The following is a 22,714-nucleotide window of genomic DNA, read 5'->3' as shown; positions in this document are numbered from 1 at the left end:
CCACAGGGGCAAGAAATGGGATGGTAGCGGGGATGGTAACCTCCTCCCAGGGGTCATGCCATGGGGTCCCCAGGGGGCTGGCAGGACCAGCATTGCGGTGGCACGCTGCGGCTGCCAGGAGCCCGCAGGCCATGCTGGGGCGGACTCGCACAGCCCATACGCTATTTCTACCCAAGGGATGCAGGAAGGATGCCGTGAAGGACCCTGAGATGCTGGGGGTGCTGATGCCCCTTGGGGACCACGCTGGGATCCAGGGTGGGAGAAGGGGATCTTGCTGCTGTCCTTATCCCCAGTAGGGGCTGATCCCAGGGGCAGCTCGTACCAGTGAGAAGCTGGAGGTCAGGAAGGGGCTCCGAGAGGACACCGCGGCACTGCTCCTCCACGGGGAGCGGGATCACCATGAGGCCATCGGCCAGCTGGGGGAAGTCCTTGATGAAGTTATTCTCCCTGCAGAGAGAAAAAGACAACTGCAAAGCAACGATGCAGGCCATAGCCAGGCAGGGGGGCTGAGCCGCCCCGGCGGCACGGGGACGGATGACTCAGGAGGGCAAGGGACATCTCCTGCAAGCAGGAGACCTAACAGGGGATGGGGTTTGCAGCCCCTGCCGCCAGCCGCCCCAGCTCTGCAGCCCTCCAAGGTGATGCTTAACGAGCTCCCTGGGGACTGTGGCTCCAGTAGCTCTCTGGCGGCGTGGGATCACTCTCAGCCTAGGGACCCTGCCACTGGTTTTGACCCTGATTTTCAAAGTGTGCCACTGGAGAGGGGAGCAGCGAGGAGAGAGGAACGGTTGCTACACCCCAACGCTGCCGCTTTCCGCCGCCTACAGCATCTTCCTAATATGGGACTGTGACCAAGCACCAGACCAAACCCTGCTGGGGCTCCCCATCCCAGGCAGCATCATCACCCCCACGGCTTTGCCCCTGGATGACTGGCTCTCCAAAAAGAGGAAAACGTACATTTATAGACAGACACCAGAAAAAAAGCCGGTGCGTGCAGCTCACAGTACGATTTTACCACACATGCGGGATCTTTTCTAACCTTGGCAGGTATAACATTGTATAATAGGCCCCTAATGAATTGTTTCTAGAACAACGATACTGGGGAAATTATTTGAAATGGTGAACAGACAGGTCTCTGGGAGATGAGCCTCCCCCAGCAAGTGAAATGCCTCGCGCCTGCGCAAAGAAAACGGGAGGGGGGATTTTAAATATTGATCTTAGAGCCAAAATATAGGCCAGGAGGCTCTACGTCCTCCGGGTGCAGAGACAAAAGGGCAGCTGAGCAGAAAAAAGGGACATTCCTGCAAAATCAGGTCAGCCCCAGGAGCTGCATTTTTCTGAATAGATTTTACTTTAAACAACTGCTGGTTCACCCCCCTTCCCTGGTTTTACCCCCCTGCAGCTTGTCCCTGGGAGGGATGCTCCATCATCCCATGATCACGGGGACACCTTGGCCACCTCCAAGGGTCCCTCTGCGGCGAGATGCTGGACTGGTGGAGCACTTCCCCAGGGCCCTCCCGCTGCTCTAGGGTCAGGATACAGCCCGTGCAACCTGTACTGGTGGCGAGCAGGAGGCTGTAGTCCCGTGCAACGAGCCTGGGGATGCTCCTGGTCCCAAGGTGGTCGAGGAGCACTGGGATGAGCAGCTGCAGGAGGGGACACATGAGTGGGGCTGAGCACAGCTGTGCAGGCAGCCCTGCCACCAGGCAGCAGCCTGCCTTCACGCTGCACCCGTCTCAAAGCTGACAGCACCTGATTGCATCTCAGGAGCTTCACTTTAGGCACTGCCAGAGAAAAAGTGATTTACTTGTCTAAGGGGGAAAGCCTCTCGCTCACACGTGTGCTCACAAATCTCCTATTGATCATACTGGGCGCGGGATCCCCGTGGCGGAGTGGTGCTTTGCTATTCTAAGCCCTTTGCTGTCTTAGCGATGCAAATGGGGAAACTGCAATTACTGCCAGAGCTGGGAGCTGTGTGGGTGGTGGGAAGCAGGGGCTGCAAAATTAGGCAAGTCGGTAGGGAACACGGGAAGGAGCGTGTCGGTGTCTCTGCTGCTCTGCCTCAGCAGAAAAGGGAGAAAAGCATCAGCGCTACCAAATCCCAAAGCCATAGAGAGGCACGATGCCGCACCAGGAAAGTGGGATGCAGCTGCGCTGAGCCTGCCTGCCACTCTGGGGCATGGGGACCGTCCCCTCCCTGACAGGTCAGCCCTGCACCTGAGGATGAGCACAAGGGCCAGGCAGGTCATGCCAGAAGCCTGTACAGCCCTGCAACCCCCCTCCGAGAGGACCAGGAGGGACAATGACACTGGCTGGTGGCACCTTCCCAAGCGCTCTCCCACCACCCTGCACGAGGGGACAGACCTGGCGGTGCCAGAGGAGCTCAGCCATGGTGGACAGAAACACGTGGCACGGCAGACACCATGAAGACTGCGTTAACCCTGTGCCCTGCACCTGAGCACGGGGCAGAGAAGATGCAAAGAAGCAGCATCTCCTCCTTCCCCCACGCAAACCCACCCGGACCATCTCACTGACTGCCTGTGCCATGAGCCTGCAGACCACCTGGGCACAAGCCTGGCTCATCTGGGTGGCAGGACAGCCCCCAGGGGCTGGTGGTCCATGCACTGGCAGCTAAGGAGGGAGAAGCTGGAGGAGACGCACACCGGTGTGAGGGGAACCCACAAGCAGCGGCTGCTGCTCAGAGCTGACGCCTCTATGAAAAGGTATTTACCAAAAAGCCGCGCTCTACAGTGCCACTTGCTGTAATGCTGTTTGCTTTAACTGCTCCACAGTTGAAAGGTCGAGGAAAAACAAGGGGCAAGTGTGAGCCAAGGCACTGGGCATACACACAGGCACGTGCCCACAATGTGCTCTCGTAATGGGAGGGAGCAGCAGTACAAGGCAGGACTTTAGGAGCAGTTTTATGATGCGTTTTTGCAAGCAAAACGTTCCTGCATCCCCTCCTTCCCTCCCCACCTCCAGCCCCCTGCTCCTTGCCACCCCAAAGCAGGGATTAGCTGAAGCCCCACAGAGGGGAGCACCCACCGGGCACAGGGTCCGGGCACGGCACAGCCCCCCCTGCAGAGCCCTGCCAGCCGGCACCGCACCGAGCCCCTGCTGCTTCTGTGGGTGCAGGAAGGCAAACTGGGAGGGCAGATGATGGGGGCACCCAAAACCACTTGTGCCAGGCAGCTGCTGCCCACGGCGTGCCCAGCCAGCACGGAGGGCAGTGTGCTGCAGAGCCGCAGCCGGCAGAGGGCTGTAGCTCCTTTTCCACTGCGCCTTATTAATAACCCTGTGCTGCTCACCACAGAAGCACAAAAAAGAGTTTCTGCCAGGCTTTTGTGCTCTCTGGAAGCTCTGATCAAAGCCTTCAGGCTCTGTACGAGGGGCAGGGAGGCAGACGAGGGGAGGGATGTGACAGTATCCCTGTGCATGTGCTGCCACACGTGCCTCCATCTGGGGCACGGCCGAGCCACCAGCACAGGTTCACACCTGGGGGTCCATACTGTTTCCAAGAGGCACAGCGGTGCCTTCGTGACCTCGTGGTTCCTACCAGCCATGGAGCCAGGTTTATTCCGATGGGATCAGGAGAGAGCCCAGCAAACCCACCTGCTCCCAGCACCTGCTAGCCCCACAACATCCTCCTCTGTCTCTTGTTCTGCCTCCCAGCATCTCCCCAACACTCATGGAGCAGATGCCCGATACTCGCAGGAGCAGCGAGCATGCTGCTCCCTCCAGCACAATGCACACTGAATCCACTCGTCGACTCGCAGCGCTCTCCTGGTGGGGATCTGAACATCTCTCGGGGCATTTTGCAGATACTGAGTCATTACACAAGGAAACGCTGTTTCTCCCTCGCAGTTCTGGTCCCCCGTAGCATCCGACCCAGAGTATGTCCCTGCCTTGGGAGGGAGCTGACTTCCAGATAAACGAGTCTTGATGCTGGGAAAGGTCAAACAGCCGAAGGCTTACTGAGCTCTCATACTGGCAGGGTGGGCTGAGGAGGAAGGCAGTTGCCTGGATTAAACTGAGTTAAAAATCCTGCCTTTGATGGACACTTTGTGTAACCTTGGCCGAGTCATAAAATGCACCCGTTGCCTCGGGTGACACAGGTAACAGACAGCAGCTCCCTCCATCTCGGGATGCTGGTGGGGTAAAGGCAATTAGCGGCTGCTCAGGTACCAGGAGGAAGGCTCAGGCAGCGAAAGCCCACTGGGCTGGTGTTCTGTCCTTCTGAAACTAGATATATAAACTAGAGATATTTTCAAGGAATCTGACCTTAAATAATACACCCAAGGTCATGCAATACAGTTCTGGCATGGTGAAGCGTAGGGCTGCATTGCTGTGCTCTGCAGTGCTGGTATCATCTCACACAGCCAACTGGAAGCCTCCAAAAAGGACCAGCATCCCACAGCATCCCTGAGAGAAAAGAGGTTTTGGGGGGAGCAGGAGACCCTGACGCAGGTGCTGGGGAGCAACCGGAGTGCTGTGCTCCTCCTGGATGGGGCCACAGCCACCAGGTCCTGGTCCATGGCACGATTCTGCTGAGGTGTGGGGCACCTCATCCCCTTGCCGAAGCGCTGAAAACCAGGGCCAAGCTCATAGTGGGATTTTGGCCGACAGGAGTGAAAGATCAGCTGGTGACTCACATTCTTTTCATTTTCCTGTTAGCAACACCATTGGGTGAAGGAGCAGCTTCTTCTCAGCTCTGCTGGCTGTGGCTTCTTCCCTTCGCACTTTGCTCCTGAAGGACGTGGCCTCAAGGCCAGAGTCTGCCCGCCCACCCTTTCGGAGACCCTCCTTGCTCCTGTACAACTCCCACTGCAAATTCAAGCATCGGCTTGCACGGGGCTTCATGCCTCCATCCACCACTGACAGCGGATGCACACCCTGCATCACAGCAACCGGGCAAATATATTCATGAAGGGGTAAAAAAAAAAAAAAGAATATATAAAATGACCCCACAAGTGATTAGCTGATGCCCTGAAGCATGAGATTTAATTACCCTTATCTGAGCCAGCACAGCTACAAATGTTAATCACATTATCATCCAGCGTGCTTATGTTCAGCAAAGTGTCTATACGAGGACTGTGCTTTCTGCTATGCAAGTCTGAGAGGATGCCTTCTCTGGCAAGAATAATTTATTAATCTTACTTCTTTCTGCCCTGCAATGGCTTGGGGAGAACAAGATGGATTTGAGGTTATTTAGTGCCAGCTTTTGTCCCAACTTTTCCTCGGAGGAGCTTTTCTGCTGCGGTGGCTGCAAGCTCACAAGAGCTCAGCCTGCATCTGACACAGGGACATTCAGAAATAGCTTCTTTTTACTTGTCGTCACCAAAAAAAAATTGATCTAGAGTCACTGGGAGACAGAAAAGAGGGTGTCCTCTTTCCACGGCCACTTTGGAGAAGGTAAGCATGCCGTAAATTTTCCCCACATGTCTCCATGACCTCAGGCACCGGTGAATTATAAAAGCTTAATGCAAACCCTCTGAAGCAGCAGTTACTTAATCCAAATTTACTGGTCATTAATTTTAGCAAGGCCCCACTCCTGTATAACGAGGCACGATAAAAAAGGAGAGACCGGTCAGGTTTTGCCAGGCCCTGGAGCCCCCTCCAGCTCCCCAACTTTCAGCCCTAACCACTGCTTGCAACGATGCACGGCTGGACTGGGCTGCGGGGAGAGAGGAGAGCACCAACCCGGAGCTGCTTGTGCCCCCGAATCTGCCTGGTGCAGCCATAGCCATCGCCCCCATCCCTCCATCGGCCCCAATGCTGCGGATAAGACCTGTCCCCGCACTGCCCGTCCCTCCCCGCTGCATCCCTAGCATGTCCCCCTTCAGTGCCAGCAATAAACAGCCTGACAATATTCAATAGCTGCCTTACCCCCTGGTTCAGGGAGAATTAGCATTTAAATTGAGGTGTTTCGGGGAGGTAAATCACGCCGGCGCTGGGGCCGCAGTGACAGTGCTCCTCGGGGCCGGCACAACGTGCCTATAAGCATGGTGCTCAGCACCATCCCCTCCATGCGCCCTCAGACCGAGCCCCAAAACCTGCCCCGAAACCCTCCGTGGGGCTGGGAGCGACAGGACCCCCCGTCCCGCACCCCCACTCCCTCTCTCCTGCGGGGCTAGGGCTGCGCGGCGGCGAAGTCACCTGCTCTGTAATGGAGAGGTGTTGAAAAGGGCTGAGCTGACGCCGGCGAAACGCCGTGGGCTCCGTCTCGGCGGCTCTTTGATCCCAGCACTGGAATACTAATCGTGGCACCACGCCAACACCGCTGTGGGAGGCCCTCAGTGGCACCGCCGGGGCTCCTCTTCCCTCGTCATGCCCAATTTGGGGACTCCAAAGCGTGGGAGGGGACAGTGAGAGCCACGGGACCGGGCAAAGGGTGGTGGCTGTCACCAGGCACTGCGGCTGGGAGCAGGAGCTGCAAACCCCACTAGTGTCTGTGCCACTGGGCGCGTAGTGCTGTGCAGGGACCCCAGCCATGGCACAACAATGGTGACAGCCAGCAAATGACATCTGGACATGGGACTTTAAGACCTGTGACAGCAGTGACAGTTAGACAGAAGGGCACGGGCGGTGGGAGCAGCGCTGCTCCCTGGGAAGCAGCAGAGGCAGGGAATGAGTTTCCTTCCCAGTGACTAGTTTATTCACCATGAAACAGGAATTCAGTTGATCCAAAGCTATTTGTCTACTCTGCTTGAACCTGTTGCAGAACCTGAGTGGAGATTGTTTTGGTTGCTGTTGCTTTTAAGTACAAAATAGATGGAGAAAGATGAATAGATGTCACTACCACGCTGCCACCACCTCCGTGCCTGCCGGGGGGTCCTGCGCTTCCCCGGTAGCTAAAGGCATGTCTCAATGGAGACTGCGACTGCTTTCCTGTTCTCCCTTAGCACACTAGACCATTAAACTCGTTTCACAGTAATCCAAAGCATGCCGCTGCTGGTGTTTCAGTTCAGCTGTTGAACTGGTAACTTGGCTCTCTGCACTGCTTGTGCCCGAGCCCAGGTTAACAGCAGGACCCCTTCCTCTGGCTCCCTGGGAGTCGCGTGCCCACGCCCATCAGCATCGTGCTCCGACAACACTGGACTATTCCAACCTGATTTTCCTACAAATCATCTCCAAACATCCCCTAAATGCTAAAGCTCTCCTCTGGTCTGCATAGCCACAGTGACACCACTGAACAGTCAGGGAAACCCAGCCAGCAGTGCCCACCACTGCGACACTGATGGTGAACAGAGAAAAAAGTGCATCCTCTCCTGAAGCCGTTTCTAAAGGAAAGACACAGGAATCCGCTTTGAGATGGGGAGATGGAGAAGCCACAAGAGATAGGAGCAGAGATCTCCCTCCTGCACCCTGGTGAGGCCTGGAGCAGGCAGCCGGCTGGGGGCCATGCTGCTGGAAGAGGTCCACCCCCAGCATGTGGCTCTGGCCAGCAAAAGCAACGCAGCTCAGGTGGAGTGCCCATGGCTGTGTGGTGGGACCCCAAGAGCCTACCTGGCCTCTCCCAGCCCCTGGCTCTCGACATGCCGGGTCCCGGTGACAACTTCAGTGCCCATTTATCATCTTTTATTATCCTCCCCGCCCCACTCCCCATTATACAGCTATTTATTTATTCCGGTAAAGCGTGTCTCCTGTGGGTGAAATCCTGCGGTAGGCTGTGGATCTTTCTTCCTCCAGAGTGCCTGTTGGGAACAGGCTGAAATGGAGTGCCGAGTAAAAACAAATTTGGAAAGTTACGGTTCCCACAGCAACGCCTGGTGCCTGTGCAGCAGGCAGCACGCAGGCACGCAAAGCTGGATTTATGCTTTAATTACAGAGTCGTGGCTGCAAGAGGAATCCCATGCAAAGCTCTAGTTTTCAGGTCCTTACACAACTTTGCAAATATACAGATTATTCCCTTTGACATTAAAACTTCCCACACTTAACCTATGCTTAAAGGTGATTTTCTGCAAGAAGTTTGAAGAAAAGTCAAAAATCGTCATTTTAGAGTGAGAGGGTGAGGATGAAACACATCCCCAGCTGGAGAAAGGGAAGAGAGTCACAACCTGCCTCTTCTTTGCCTGTAACTCTGGCACAGCTCGCTCCTGGAAGCCCATGCCCACAGAGAGCAAATCCCTCGGGAGGCAATTGCATGTGAGCCAGGAGACACGACTTGGTTCAGAAGCTGCCATCATTAACACTCGAACACAGGTAACATCTCCTAGCTGCATCAGAACCAGAGCCCAAAATACCAGAGACCACCAACAGTCCCTTCCCGCTGACAGAGCAGGACCCAACCAAGCTCTTTGCATTTACTGCCGGAGACCTCCTCGTTTGACAGACTGCTTACACCAACAACAAGCAGCAAGGAAGCTGATGAAATATAAACCAGAGTATGTTTGACCCAACACTTTCCATCTTTAAGCTGCTATCTCCTTACTGCTCTCCTGCTTGAGTCACGTCACATAGGTGCATCGCATCACGTAGGTGCATCATCACCCAGAACAAGCCCTTCCACACACACCTCTCTGCTCCTCTCCTCCGTGCACAGGGGAAAAGCAAACGAGCAAGTAGCCAAAACCTCTCTCCCTGCGTGGCTCTGCATTAAGCATTTGGCTGATCTCGTCAGTGAGGTAAGGCAATGGCTGCACCATTGCCCACAGCTGGACAGGTTTTGGCCTCAGCAGCCTTGTCCTGAACCTGCAACCCGGTGGCAGGGCCAGGAGGACATGTCTGAGCTGTGTGCCACCCTTCCTCGATAGGAAGGTCTGGGAATCACCCAACAGCTGATGTGGCTGATGAGAAATCTGCCGATTTGCAAAGGGCTGGCGCTGCTTAGTGTCTACCAGGAGGATCCTTGTCTTTCTCCATGTATCTGCTCTTCAAGGTGTCTCCCTCCATTAGCTTCGCCATCGCTCACAGCCAAAGGGTCTGACCTTGTCTGCTTCCATAAGTCCAGCAACTTTCAGCTTTTTAACAATTTGGATGGGGAAGTGCCGTGAAGACAGACAGACCTCCTGGAGCAGCTCGCGAAGCTTCTGCCCACCAGGCTGTAGCCACAGTGAGATGATCTGGGGACTGTTTCTCTATCGGGACGGTTTTTCTATGCCTGAGCAACCCAGAGCCAGGCTGGATGCCTCCTCTGAATGAGTATTTCAGCGGCGAGCTGAGCCAAGGCTGCGGGTCCTCTTGCACGGGTTGTTTGGGTGCTGTTTGCAATCATTTCCCAAGCGTTGCTCAAGCAGCTCCGTGCCTGGCGCTTTCATTAGCATTATTTGTAACGAGGCAACAAATAACAAAACTCCCACTGACTTCAGAGGAGCCAGGACCGCACGTGAGACTTCCAAAGGAACTGGCGCAAGGCTGGTGCCTGACTGGCATCCAGTTCCTAGGGGATTTAGGCACGGTGACCGGAAGCCGTTGGCCTCTCCGCACACCAGCAGCCCCTCGCACCAGCAGCTCTTCCAGGGAAACCCACACCCCGGCTGCAATGCCCTGGGAAGTGCAAGCACTGCCTTTTAAATAATATTTGCCTTTCCAATGTAAATGCAGACCCAGCTCTCTGTTCAGCACACACATCCATTCTCTTTTAACAATTTGGGATCTTAAGCATTTTTTTTCTCTCCTAAGCTTCATCGTTAACCTTTAAGATGGAGATAAGGCGTACGAGTTTGGAAAGGAATCAGGAGGGACTCTGGAAATGAGCCAGGAGCAGTGTTAATACTGGGCTGCACATCATATCTCTTTGGTTCTTCTTTCCCCCCAGGGTGATTCGGACTGCTCTTGACTACCACCATGGTATTACAAACTCTAATGAGGTTTGGAAAATAAGAAATCCACTGCGGCGTGGGAGAAACTAATAGAAATTGTTTTGTGTTCTCTCTATTAGTCATTAGAAGCAGAGGAAAAACAGCCACAGGCAGTGGCAGGGCTGCAATATCACCACACATTTCATATGCTGGCACTCCAACAAAGTCATTTCAATGCAGTTAATGCTCCCGCTTCCCCTCTGCGCAAGGCCTGCCATACGCCAGCATGGTCTCCAGCTGCACCAGCATCCCTGTGCCAGGATCAACTGAGCCCGGGGTGACCCCAGTGGTGCTGGACGCTTGGCCAGCCTGCGGCTCTGCCCGGCAGCAAACCCGCCAGCATGGACCATTACATCCACTCTGCAGCGAGCTGCTGTGCAGAGCCTGGCATCTCCCAGGAGCCAGGGACAGGCAGGGAAGGGGAAGGCAGCACCTGGGCAGGACAGCGCTTGGGGACGCATCCCTAAGCAGCAGCTCTCTGGCACTGTCAGGCAGTCAGAGCATATGGTGAATTAGCTGGGATTTGCGACTGCATCTGCAAAGTCGTGTTTCTGTGTACGCAGTTAATTATGGAAACCATGAAATGATGCGCGCGGCGGGTCAGGTTGGGGTGACGGCACTTGCAGCGAACTCACCCCTCGCCATCCTCCCAGGGAAAGGCGGGTGCTGAGAGCCAAGCCCCACTCCGGAGCTCAGCGAGGTGCCTTGGAGCACCTTCCACTTTGCTTCCCTCCTTCCAGCTCTGCGGGCCATCGCACCCGCGCTGCGCAGCTGCCTGATGACAAGTGGCAGTGCCATCACACCTTCCAGATGTTCACCTGCTGCCCACAGCTGGCGAGTGGCACCGTCCCCCAGAAAGCCGGGGCACAGGCACGCAGGCTGCTCTGCCTGCACCAGGCTCCTTTGGCCCATGCTGGTGGAGAAATGAACTGGCACAAGCGCCCTGAGTTTTCATCTCAAGAAAATTGTTATTGAAGGCAGCAGCCCATGGGAGAGTCCTCCTTGCCCGGCTGCGATCTGAGCAGGGTGAGAGCACAACAGCAAGGAGCATCGCTGGGGGACAGGGAGGAGGGTGAATGATGCTGGGTCGCTCTCCACTGCCTGCTCCTGCATTCCTCTGCACTGAGACACGGCTCCATCATCCAAGCCAGGTCACATTGCCCAGGAACTGGGTGGGGTAGAAGATTTAGGAGATCTCCTGGGTTATCGCACATGCCCTACGGGTAGGATGTGGCAGGGGATGGGAGGGGTCCCAGCATAGCTTGTCCACCACCTTCGGTGGACAGTGGGTTCAACTGATGGGCCCAAGCCCAAACCTAGCACTTGCCTTCAGGTTTACGCAGTCATGAGTTACACTGCAACATGCAGAAGGGCAAACCCTCCATCTCTGAAGAGATCACTTGGGATGGAAAAGAGCAAAATAAATTTTTCTGCTGCACTGAGGATTGCATCCAAGCCCTGCTGCTAACTCGGAAGCAGGTATGGCTCGACAGCTGGCATAGCTGCGGAGCGCTCAGATATCCCCATGCTGGTGCCTGCTTGTGACTGCATTGCCTGGAGCAAGGATCCGCATTGCTAAGTCAATGTCAAGCCAATTTAGTACTTGGATGGGGAATCTCCGTCAACCAGTGCTGGCACTAGCGAGGAAGAGCAGTGACGGGCTGGTAAGTGTCAGCTTTGTCCCCGGAGGTACCGCTGGAGCAGTGTCTGTGGTGCAAGCAGCACAAACCCACAGCCCGTGCTAATGGTGACCAAGGATGTGCCCACAGCATGATGGAAAAGCCCTGCTATCACAATTTAAAGCTAGGTGGTTACAATTCACTGCCTCAAACCCTCCCGCCTCACTGTCTTCTTTCTTTTCAGCTGAACATAACCCTTATTTTCATGTGTCCCAAGTGGGTGCAGAACTCCCATGCCCCAGGAGTGGCTGCACCCCATGTTGGATGAGGAAAGAAGGAGAAGCAATTCCTCTCTGCAAGTCTGTACACCACTGCAAGGCTATAAGCCAATAAGGACCCCCTGGGATGAAAGGTACTCTATAAATCTGAGCTGTTATTATTATAAAACCAATCTCCACTGCATCTCTTAATAATGCAGATTAACTATGCAATAACACCAGCTATAATTAGTATCATAAAAGTCAGAGATGGGAAAGGCTTGCAGGTCAGCCAGTCAGTCTCATGGACTGCTCCCCACACCACGGAGGGAGGGGGGAACGTCCTGGGGTGCCCTGGGAGCTCAGAAAAGCGAAGGCAGGCTTGGCAGTGCCGCGCACCACAAAGGGAGCAGTGACAAGGAGGGGATGACACACAAATCACCGCGCCTCTGGCAAACCAAGGAGGGAAGCAGAGCCCCATTCTTGCTCTGCAAGTGCCCGATGCCGACCTCAGTCCCTCCTATCCTGTGTGGATCCATATCCCCTCTCTCAAACCTTTATCCTTTCCTCATGTCCAGGACTTGAGACAGGGGTGTCACCATCAGCTTTTCACAGAGTGAACCCTGAAGACCACCCTGAACCCCCTGACAGCTGGGGGGGACGAGACGTGGACATCTCCCAAGGGTCACAGGCTGATGACAGCAGGGCAGTCTCCTTACAGGAGGAGCCCATGTCCCAGACCAGCTCCTCCAAAGGATGAGCATCCCCCCAGACCCTTCACCTCCCATCCCACGAGAAGCTCTCAGCCCCACGGCTAGGAGACACAACCTTTCTGTACGCACACACACATGCCTTGCCCAGCAGCATTCCCATACTGGGATCCCACTGCCTGCTCCCATCCAGCCCAAGGACCAGCACTCCTCCGACCAACCCAGCTAACGCACGCAGCCCAAGCCCCGATGCCCGCCACCTTCCTCCACCTCCCGCTCCCAGAAACCTCGTCATCCTCCTCGCCTCCACAGTGCGGCCGCGGCCCCAGCCCTTCTCCCCTGCCGTCCCCACTGGCACGGCAGCACTGGCGGTGGGAAGGGCAGGAGGGAGGGCTCCCTGCCTGGGCGCAGCACTACTCTGCCCAATTAGCGCTGCTGGGTGACAGGCTCTGTTTGCACTGTGTGATTAGCTGTGGAAATGCAAATCTGAACTTCCTCCGCCGCAGCAGCTAACAAGATAATGAATATTTTCATCAGCTGCTGAGAATACAAACATCTGCGCAGACACAAACGTGCTGCCAGGGCCAGGGGAGCGGGGGGCAGGGGTGCGGGGTGGAGAGCAGCTCCCCACCATCCCTCACTGCAGGGGCAGCAGCTCTGCTGCCGCCGGGGGAAAGGAAAGCTCTGCCACTGCCGGCTGGTCCCCAGGCCTGCCAAAAGCCTGTGGGTGACACTCCAGTGCGTGCTGGTACCGTCTCCAACAGCAGTGCCTTGGCTCTGAACGGCGCCTGTGTCTGCGAGAGTGGGTTTGGGGCACATACCTGTGGTACCCACATCTCCCAGGGCACCATGCCGGCTCTGCCCCCTCACTGCCCATCTCCGCGGCCTGAGCTCACCTTTGAAACACGAACTCACTGGTTTGCATGACTGCGAAGCCTCCATTCAAGGGCATGGACCGAGGTGAAAGCTGCTTGGCTTTTCCTCAGCCTCACGATAAAGGTGGGTGATTGGTAGCATTTATTAACACCCACTTATTTTCTTTGCACTGGCACATCTTTACACACTGCCTGGCACCGCTGGGGCTCAGGAAGGGCTGAGGAAGGAGCCCAAGCCCCAAATCACAGATGTGCAATTAGTTTTGAGCTCTGGGTATGCTGGCAGCTTCCACTCCGCTGTCCCTCCTCCCCAGGGCTCAGGCACATGCTGGGAGCAGTGGGGCTTTTGTGGGCAATGGCCAAACAGCAGAGACCAACCCTGTGGGAGGTTATCCCGCTGCCTGCACAGACTGGAATGAAATGGACCGGCTCAGGGGCGCGTCTGGAGCAGGGACGGGGCAGCAAGAGCAGAAGGCAGCTGTGACAGCCATGCCCATGCTTGCCGAGGATGTGCTCGCCTGCTCCTTAAATCCTACCCACACCAGGCACAGAATGAGTTTGAAAACCTCTAGCACTTAAAATACCTCTATTACTAACATCTCAATCAGTATATTGTAAAAAACATCTCTTCTGCCCTGGACCCCTGCATTGCCTTTAGGATATCGCTGGCACTACACTTGCTTTTGTTTTGCTACAAGAATAAAAAACCGCTACCAATCCGGTGCAAAAGCATGTGGCTGCAGACTGTCGGAAATACCAGCTCAAAGCCACACAATCTGTTCTCCTTCTCGGTAGGATGCTAACTTTGAAACGGAGCAGGGCTGATGCACGCAGGATGCAATAGTAACCTAACTGACGGGGTGCTGTGCTAATTGCATTAGTCATTTATACACTGGATTGATAAAAATCTCAATGCTTAGCCTGGCCAGTGAGGATGCGCTCAAAATACATGGTGTGTGTTTATGTGCAGCCTGTTGCGAGCTCTGAAAAGGGCTGGATGGAGTCAAGAAAGCAGCCAGGATGTCCCCGATGCTAGGCTGAGAGGTGGAAAAAACAGGATTGAGGAAAAATGGCTCACTTTTTCAGGGGCCCTTGGGGGACTGAGGAAAAAAGGCTCAGATGGGGGCCCTTTGGGGGCTGCAAAGTCATTGCATGTGGCATAGCCACAAGCAGGTACCAGGACATCTCTGCTCCGCAGGCAGTATCCCTGGTTGGGAGCAGGCAGTGCTCCTGCATGGCACATACTGGGAGCGGAGCAGAGAGTGGAGCATCATCACATCCCACGACAGCTCCAGAGCTGCTAAACTGCTAATGACCCCCTTACCCGCTACTGAGGACCAAGGCCTGAGGCATTAGCCTGGCTTGGAAAGACATCATTGCTTCCAACTAGTATGTCTGAGGCTTCAGAGTTGTGAACAGGTAATAGAATTGCAGCAACAAATAATAAAAAGAGGAATGAAATGGAAGGCAGCCACTGAAAAAGAGATCCATCCGTTATCCTGGCCTGAAGGGTAATAGGTAAACAAGGCGTTGGGGTACTGGCTGGCGCCGAGCTCGCCGGCACAGGAATAATAAACAGCGCAATTATAACTTCTGTGCTCAGAGGTTTCAAAGAGAGGGGAAAAAAATATGAAAAAATCAATAGTGTTAATTTAACTAGTTACAGACTTTACAGTTGTGATGCCGCAGGCAAGGCAGGGCGTCCTCGCCGGGGCTGGCCCGCGAGCTCCAAGCTGGGAGGCACCAGCAAAGCCCCCACACGGCCTCCTGCACCCAGGCGTGATGCCGCACCCAGCTGAGCACCCATCCTGGCCCTGGCACCACCCACGGCCGGGGGAGACTCTGGGTGCAGCTCACACGAGGCCTCCCCCGAGGCAGAGGGAGTGATGGGGTGGGGACATCTCCAAAAGCAGCCCCTCGGCAGGGATGGCGCCGAGCTGTCAGCACGCCCCGCCGTCGCCACGCTGGTTTATTAAGGGCTGAGAAGCAGCGAGGGGAAGGAGTGACAGATTTAAAATTAACTTGCCAAACTCCCCATCAATATTATGACAATTCCCCGCATCGGTTCAGCGACCCGGCACGCTGCCTGACAGCATTAACATAGCTGTGTGGAGGCAGAGCCGGCTGCCGGGCTGGCAGCGCTCAGGGCGAGCGGGCGCCTGTCCCTCCCCGCGGCATCCCGGCCACCTTGGTGCTCTGCTCAGCAGCACCGGCCGGTGCTCAGCACCACCTCCAACCTGCCCTTTCCCTTCCCCAAGGCTGGAAAGAAGTAGCAGCCCTATTTTACAGGTGGAGATGCAAGGAGCAGCATCCTACGAGGACCAATTTGCAGAGGGAAGGGTGTTTCCAATTTGCAGGAAGGTGCTCAGAATGGCACAGCAGCCCTGCATCCTCCGGAGCCGTCCTCCCTGGTTATGGAGAGGGGAAAACACTCGGTGTTCAGCCATTTTTTTGCACCGAGCAGTGAGGGAGCATTGACAAAACCTCCTCCCCCTCCAGCCACCGAACCATTTTGGCTGCTTATCTGCGCCCAACACCCAGAAACCCCCCGGACTCGTTGCATCTCTGCTGGGGGGGATCAAATGGGGTCTGTGTGGGTGAGCAAGGTGCTCCCCGTGTCTCGGGGCTATGCCAAGCTGAAGCAAGAGCCGGGACGAGAGGCAGAGCCAGAGGTAGGGATGGGAAGAGACCCCAGTTAGGACAGATGGCTGCTCCCCGGGGAGCGCTCCACCACGTGTTGCTCTGACATCCCGTTTGCTGTGCAGTAATAATCCAGAGAGTAAATCTGGCTCCACAGGTAGTAATTTGGGTTTTCTCCATATTAATGGCATAAAAGCAACAGCCTGCAATTGCAAACAGCTCTTTAACAAAAATCTCCATTCCCCCGTGGCAAAGAGATGGTACAAAACAGATAAGGAACGAACAAACAATCCATTTGGAAAATAATCCCCCGGTGATTTGGGGACGGCGCGGAGTTTGGGCTCTGCCCCACCATGAGGCAACGGGGGGAAAATCGCTCTAATCTAGTCTTCAGCGAGCTGGATCTACCGCTGAGCCTCCCGGCTAGACCGAGAGGTGTGACTGGAATAGATCAGCTCCAATCCCCTCTATTTATTAACACTGCACAGCATTTTGCCAGAGAAGAACCCTTTTTTAAAAAAAAGAGGGATACCCAGAAGAAGGCGGAGGCTCTGAATGTGCTTTCGGCTCAACAGTGGAAGGAGCAAGGGCGGTTTCTGGTGTGTGATCAAAGACCCCTCCGCTGCCCCCCACCAAAGCGCACAGCGAGGGACTGCAGAGCAGAAGCATCACCGGAGGAGCACTTTGATTTAAATGCTTGCAATAAAACAGCAGCAGCAATGACGTAGCACACTCCTCCAAGCAGAAACCTTGATGTTGGCTTGTCCAACAGGTCAGCTGAGCACCCCAACCACCACAGCAATAATTAGGGGTTATTAAGCCACCTCAGTATGGAAAAAGCTGTCCACAGAGCTCCTAACTCATTACAGCTTGAGCTGAGCTGCAGGGATGCTGTGGTGCTCGCATCCTGCTGGGTTGTGGCTTCACTGTTGCTGACGGATGGGGAAAGGGTCCTTGGCACCTGCACGAAGGGATGCGCGAGCAGGGACAGGCTCTGTGCAACGCAACGAGGTGTTGCACCAGTGCCAGTGTACATATGGAGCACATATAGTGAACACAGTATGAACTGTTCTGGCTGCTGCTCATCCCTGGTCACAGCAGCCAGTATTTGCTTCCACCGTCCTTGCCTTGGGCATCACTATCTCCTCAGTCATGCCACCAAAGTGTTTGGGCGCTGCCTGACTGCCTTGGATAAAGTGACGTGGGTTAAAGGGCAAAACCAAAATCTGAGCCAGCACTGACTAGAACTGCAGGCTGGTCTCAGGTCTGGGACCTGCAAACTGCGCAGCTGTCCCACTACCAGTCTGCTGTGCTGCGCGCTCATGTCAAACACCATCCTTACTCTGCGCCTGAAGGTACCTGCTGTACATCCCCATCCTTTTGAGCTCGCCGGACACAATAAAGTTGTCAGTGCTACACCAGCTCCATCCCGGTGCCGTGCCGAGCCACGGCCAGGAGGACCACGCAGCCATCAGAGAAGGGCAGAGGCTCTAATTGGTGCTGCAGACTGTTGGGTGGCTAAGAGACCACCCCAACCCCAACAGAATGGAAATACCATTGTAACTGATAGGTGTTGCCCAGGCCAGAGTGTGAGAGACGGCTTTTCTCAGATTCCTCCCAACACCATGCTGACATGCCTGGCGGATTGAGAATATCCTATTTATTAAAGACACTGAAGATGTGGCGACATGGGAAGCAGACACCATTCAAAGGACTGTCACATCTGCATAGCTAAAGGATCCCAGCAGTTATAAATCCCTCTAAAATACTCAGCCCCTTGTTCTGATAGCAGGTTCTTGCTCCTACTTTGCAGAAACAGGCTTTTAATCCCTGGTATTAGGCAACTTCCTGCTATGTTTCAAATGCACCAAATTAAGGGCTTCTCTAACAGCTGGTGTCTTAATGCTCAGAGAGGTTCTTGAATATCTATGAAAATCAGAGGCAAATTACATCTTTTAGTTAATAATTCCTTCTCCATTAACCTCCTTCTCTTCCCTTGTTAGGAGATGATGTAATGGTGCTTCTATGGCATAACCCTCCGACACACCGGGCAGCCTGGCCGCGGGGAAGGACGCTGCACGCAGGGAAGCAAGCCCTTCTCATCACTGCCTGGTGCTTCTGGAGCCGCCAGGCTACATTCAAATAGGAAAGGGCAGCTGTGCTGACCTTCCAGGCTGCCGAAAGCATTTCTGGAGCAAGACGTGCTGCCTCCTGCCAGGCTCCAAGCTCTGCCGAGCCAGCCTGCAACACATGGGCACACTTCACAGGTTGCTCTTGTTTCAAACCTGCTTTCTCCTGCCCCTCACAGCTTTTAGACCTGGGACTAGTCCCCCAGCCAATGCTGGGCACTGAAAACCCTGTTTGTCATGGCAAGGTCGTGCAGAGGACTTGGCTCCTGCCGCGCAGACCCTCACTGGAAAAAGCTTCCCCCCACTGCGCGCACCCCGGCCATCACCCACGCAGCATGGCAGGAGTGGTGCCAGCCGTGGGAAGAAGGATGGATCCCTAACAGCCCTTTTTTTTCCAACCTGAAAACCTGTCAGCCAGAGCCCCAAGGAGTGCTTTGGGCTCTGACCCCTGGAATACGCAATCCCAACACCACAGGTGTTTTATCCCGAGAGCAAAGAGGCCGCAGGCAGCCCCGGCAGGAACCGCTCCTGGTCCAGCCTGGGACTGCCCAAACCCACCATCCCCAGGATGCCCTCAGGTGGCACGACTTGGAGAAGCCACCTCTCCCAGGACAAACCAGACCCACAGACAACCTTGTATGCTTTCCAGCTGGAATTTAGCCCTGAGGATGGGGGATGCGTTTGCTTCCCAGTGGCGACAAAGCAGCCCTTAGACCCCAGCCCTGGCTGAGGCAGGGGGAGGATGGCTTTCCAACCCTCCTGCTTTGCAGTACAAACAAAGGGCAGGCTACAGACAAGCTGGAGAGGAAATTAAAGCCTCTGCAAAAGGAGGTTTGGTGCATAGAGACTGACAGCACAAGCTGGGGCTGGACCTCATTTAGGGGGAGCTCGTCCGGGTCTGGCATTTCCAAGCAATGGGCTTGGGGAATTTTTGAAGTCCCCAGATCTGCTCGACCCGGCAGCTCACGAAAAATTTCAGCTCTGCAGCCCTGGCTCTGCTCTGGCGGACCCACTGACACTTGTAACGTGGGAGGGAGAGAAAGCAAAGAGGAGGCCACTGGGAAAATTGCCTTCATGTACTGTCAATTCTCACTTCCAGCAAAGGCTGTGACTCTGCTGCCTCCATGCACTCCGCTGGCTGCGGTGTTCTGAGCGCCTTTGTGCTGGTGGAACTCGTAACTCATCTGCCATCAAGAAAGCAAAAGGCCAGAGTTCAGCATGAATTCATAGCTAGGAAGGATTTGCACTCAGCTGGGGGAAAAGCGCACAGAAAAACACCGCGGCCAGCAGTGATGAGCACCCACAACTCCAGCTAAAATCGGAGGCAGCAATGAGGTCTTGGTGCCTTAACAGGAAAGAAACCCTCAGTGCACTGGCAGATGCTGGGCAAGGAATAGTCATGTTTGGGATGTGGGCTTGATCCTCTCCTGACCGTGATCAGTGCTGCTGCTTTGAAACTCATAGGCCCACCTTAGTTTACACGCGATCAAAATGTGGCCGCATTCAGGAGAACTAAAGAAAAATAAATAAATCAGCTCATTTTCCAGCCCTGAATTCAGCAACTATCAGCAAGCTCTCCTCTGTGAGCACTGAAAGGCAAAGACCTGGGCTGTTCAAACCCCGCTCTCCCCAACTGCATCTGACCCTCAGCACTCTCGATACACCCGGGATGCAGCTTGCAAACACCCCCTGCTATCTGCTACTTGCACTCTGGTGGGGTATTTACCTTCAGCTTATTTATGTTATTTCTTATCATGCTATATCCACGGCTCCTCCCAGTACTGCAACTGGGGGCGCTGAATAAAACCAGCTCACGTAGGCTGAAACCATGCCAAAGGAAATGCTCTTTCATACCACATGCAATTAAACGGGGGAACTCATTGTCGCAGGATATCGCGGAGATGAAAGACATCAGTGTTCAGAAAGAGATGAGGCAACATTACTGAGAAAAGCCCATCGAAGGCAATTAAACACTCATCTGATGAGACACGCGCTGGCACGGGGGGGGCCTAGGTTGCTGTCTGCAGGAAGGATGAGCAAGTAGGAAAACCACGGATGCTTGTTGTTCTCTTGCTCTCTTCCCTTAGTGAAGGTGTCAGAGATGCTGGCTCTGCACCAACAGACTTTGGTCCCATCTCACCATCCCGATGTTCCCAAAAGTAGGAGCAGAACCAGGCCATACCTGAAAGTCATCTGGAACACCTGCCCTTGGTTGACATGTTGGCTCCTGTTGTTATAGCCATGAAGCATCTCCCCAAAGAGGGTGTCGTTGAACTTGGCATCCGACTTCAGGCACTTGGGGCCCTCGCAGATGTCAGACAGCATCAGACATGACTTCCCATCCGGGGCCAGCTTGTACTCCTCCACGCACCTGTGGAACCACAGCTACATCAGTTGGGCCAGGCGCAGAGCATGCGATCCCACAAGCCCTGCCACGGGACGAGTCTCTGCCAAACCCAGCCGAGCATCGCCAACACCTGCAGCAGCTGCCCAGGAAGGCACAGAGGTAGCAGAGCCCACGTCCTCTGCTGCGGCTCAGTTGGGTGACCAGCAAACGAGGGCTTGGCTCCCAACACCCATCCTTCCTGCAGCAGCATGACCCTGTCTGCCTGCAGCCATGCTCTCCTACCTGAGAGCTGTCCCCACGCTGGAGAGCAGAGCTGAGCCCACTGCACATCTGCTGCTCAACCATCACAAACAGCCCCTGCCCGCCCGGTGCCCTCTGATGCCGCTCCGGTGCAGGTACAAACATTCCCCAGGCAAGAGCAAAGCAAAATCAAGCTCCTGCCCTTTTTTCTACCCTGCAGCGCCCTCCTGCAAAGAAGCAGCTCCAGCTTGCTGCTCCTTTGCTCTTTGGTCCCACTTCCAAGCACATTGTGGGTAAGATGCACATGCTCTTCTGCAGCAGGCAGCACGGGAAACTGAGGCAGGCAGCAGGGATGCGATTTAACTACAGACACTGGAGACATCAGTGGCATCTTTTGCATGTGTTCATCCTGCCTCCCCTCCTTCTCTTCTCTGTCCTCCAACCTTTTCCCCAGTGTTAAGGCTCCCAGCTGACAAGCAAACCTGCATTCCCTGCCTTCCCCTTCCTCCCAATAGCCACAGTACTCTGCTAACATCAATGCCACTTCTAACCAGGCTTGCTCCTCTCTCCCATTCCTCTGCTGCATTTTACCGCTGCAAGCAAAACTCCCACCCGTCTGTCGCACTTTTCCTTGCCTGTTCCCAAAGTGCAGCTCTGCCTTGAAAACGGATTATAATAAAAAAAAAAATAAAAAGGGAAACAGTCTCTGTCCTTGGGGATGGAAAATTGAAATGCAGATCCCCTGCGTGCGTGCAGATGGAGACCACGTAATGTCCCAAGATTTTCTAGACCCTCCCCACGAAGGCTGCTGGTGCCTATATGGATTTCCAGCCCCTTTTGCAGGCACGACGCAGACAACGTGCTCTCTCTTAGTGACTCAACTGCTCTGTGCTGCTAAACAGTAATAAAAAAGAAGGTGGAGGGGGGCAGAAACCAACAAACCAGCAAAAAGAGATAAAAAAAAGAGAGAAGCTGAAATGGACAGAGCTCCCTGGGCTGTTCTTCCCAGGGGAGCAGCCAGCAGCTGGAGCTGCATGAGGTCTCTACTGCACCTGCAGCATCAGGACTCGAAAGATGCTCCTCAGAGTTACTGTTAGGATTTTGTGGGTATTTTCTTTCCAAAAGGGCTCCTTTTCCCCTCCTTCACCCTAATCCTTCCCACAGGGATGTGAAGTAGGCTCCTCATATGCCCGAGAGCATGAACTAGCCGAGGGATGCAATCTGCCAAGCCCTGGTGCCGGGGCCGGGCGCAGGATGGGGTGAGTGATGGCTGGCTGGCTGCAGCTGTGCAGCATAAAGCCAGATAATCACTGAGCTCCTTTTAGAACATACTGCAGCCAGGGAGATTTTCCTGAGAGAAAATGCTAAATTGTGTAGGATTATAGGATCCCGGCCAAAATCAGGGATGAAACTCTATTTTAAGAGAAGCACAGGCGAGAGAAAAAAAAAAAAAGTAGTATTTTTTAAACAAATCCTCCACCTTCCCCCTCCAACACGCAATGTACGACTTTTAGGTTCCTTCACAGTGAGTCACAGATCAAACCGTACCGTCACAAAGTGGGGGAGAGGAGGAAGGTGCATCTGCTCACACTGCTCCTCGCGCTCGCATATGCTTTTGCCCGCAGGCAAACCAGGTGCCTCTACTCCCTGTTGGAAGTCGGCTCCACAAACAGCCTTTTTATCAGGTGCCCAGCTCCCTCGCTGGGCATGCTGGTTTGGGGATGGGTGGCACAGGAGAGTTGGTAGGGATGGAAAAGGTTATTTAGCTGCTAGTAGGAGATGCAGGAGCGTTGGAGGGGACTCACCCGCAGAACATGAAGATGGTGCTGGACGAGGGGTCGTGGGGCAGAGGGAGGGTCTGCTGGAGACAGAGCTGCTCACAGCCACCATTGAAGCCATCCGAGCAGTCGATCCCTTTGGAGTAGTCGTAGCAACCAGTGCCATCCTTCATGGGTCGGAGGTCCTCGGGGCACTGCAGAGAAAGAGGGAACATGGTAAGGTTACCAGTGGGTCCTCACCCACCCTGGCGCCACAGCCCGGGGATGCCCTCCCAGGGCATAGCCCACCCATGAGCCAGAGGGATTTGTGTGTCGTGCT

General features: G+C 54.8%; 1 protein-coding gene across 1 annotated transcript in view; it reads right to left on the bottom strand.

The window, feature by feature from the left end:
- The window catches only part of ASTN2 (astrotactin 2), a gene marked incomplete at both ends in the record, with an annotated part of 359,009 nt that overhangs the window by 130,020 nt on the left and 206,275 nt on the right, over positions 1-22,714 (bottom strand). The window contains 3 exons of the mRNA XM_082327894.1: positions 323-447; positions 20,213-20,401; positions 22,423-22,589. Coding sequence (XP_082184020.1) covers positions 323-447; positions 20,213-20,401; positions 22,423-22,589 — 481 coding nt within the window. The remainder of the gene's footprint in view (positions 1-322; positions 448-20,212; positions 20,402-22,422; positions 22,590-22,714) is intronic.

This window comes from Platalea leucorodia, assembly GCF_965183815.1.
Source record: "Platalea leucorodia genome assembly, chromosome: 15".
NCBI lineage: Eukaryota > Metazoa > Chordata > Aves > Pelecaniformes > Threskiornithidae > Platalea > Platalea leucorodia.
Note: the sequence above shows the minus strand (reverse complement) of the source record. Positions and strands in the feature narration are given on the sequence as shown.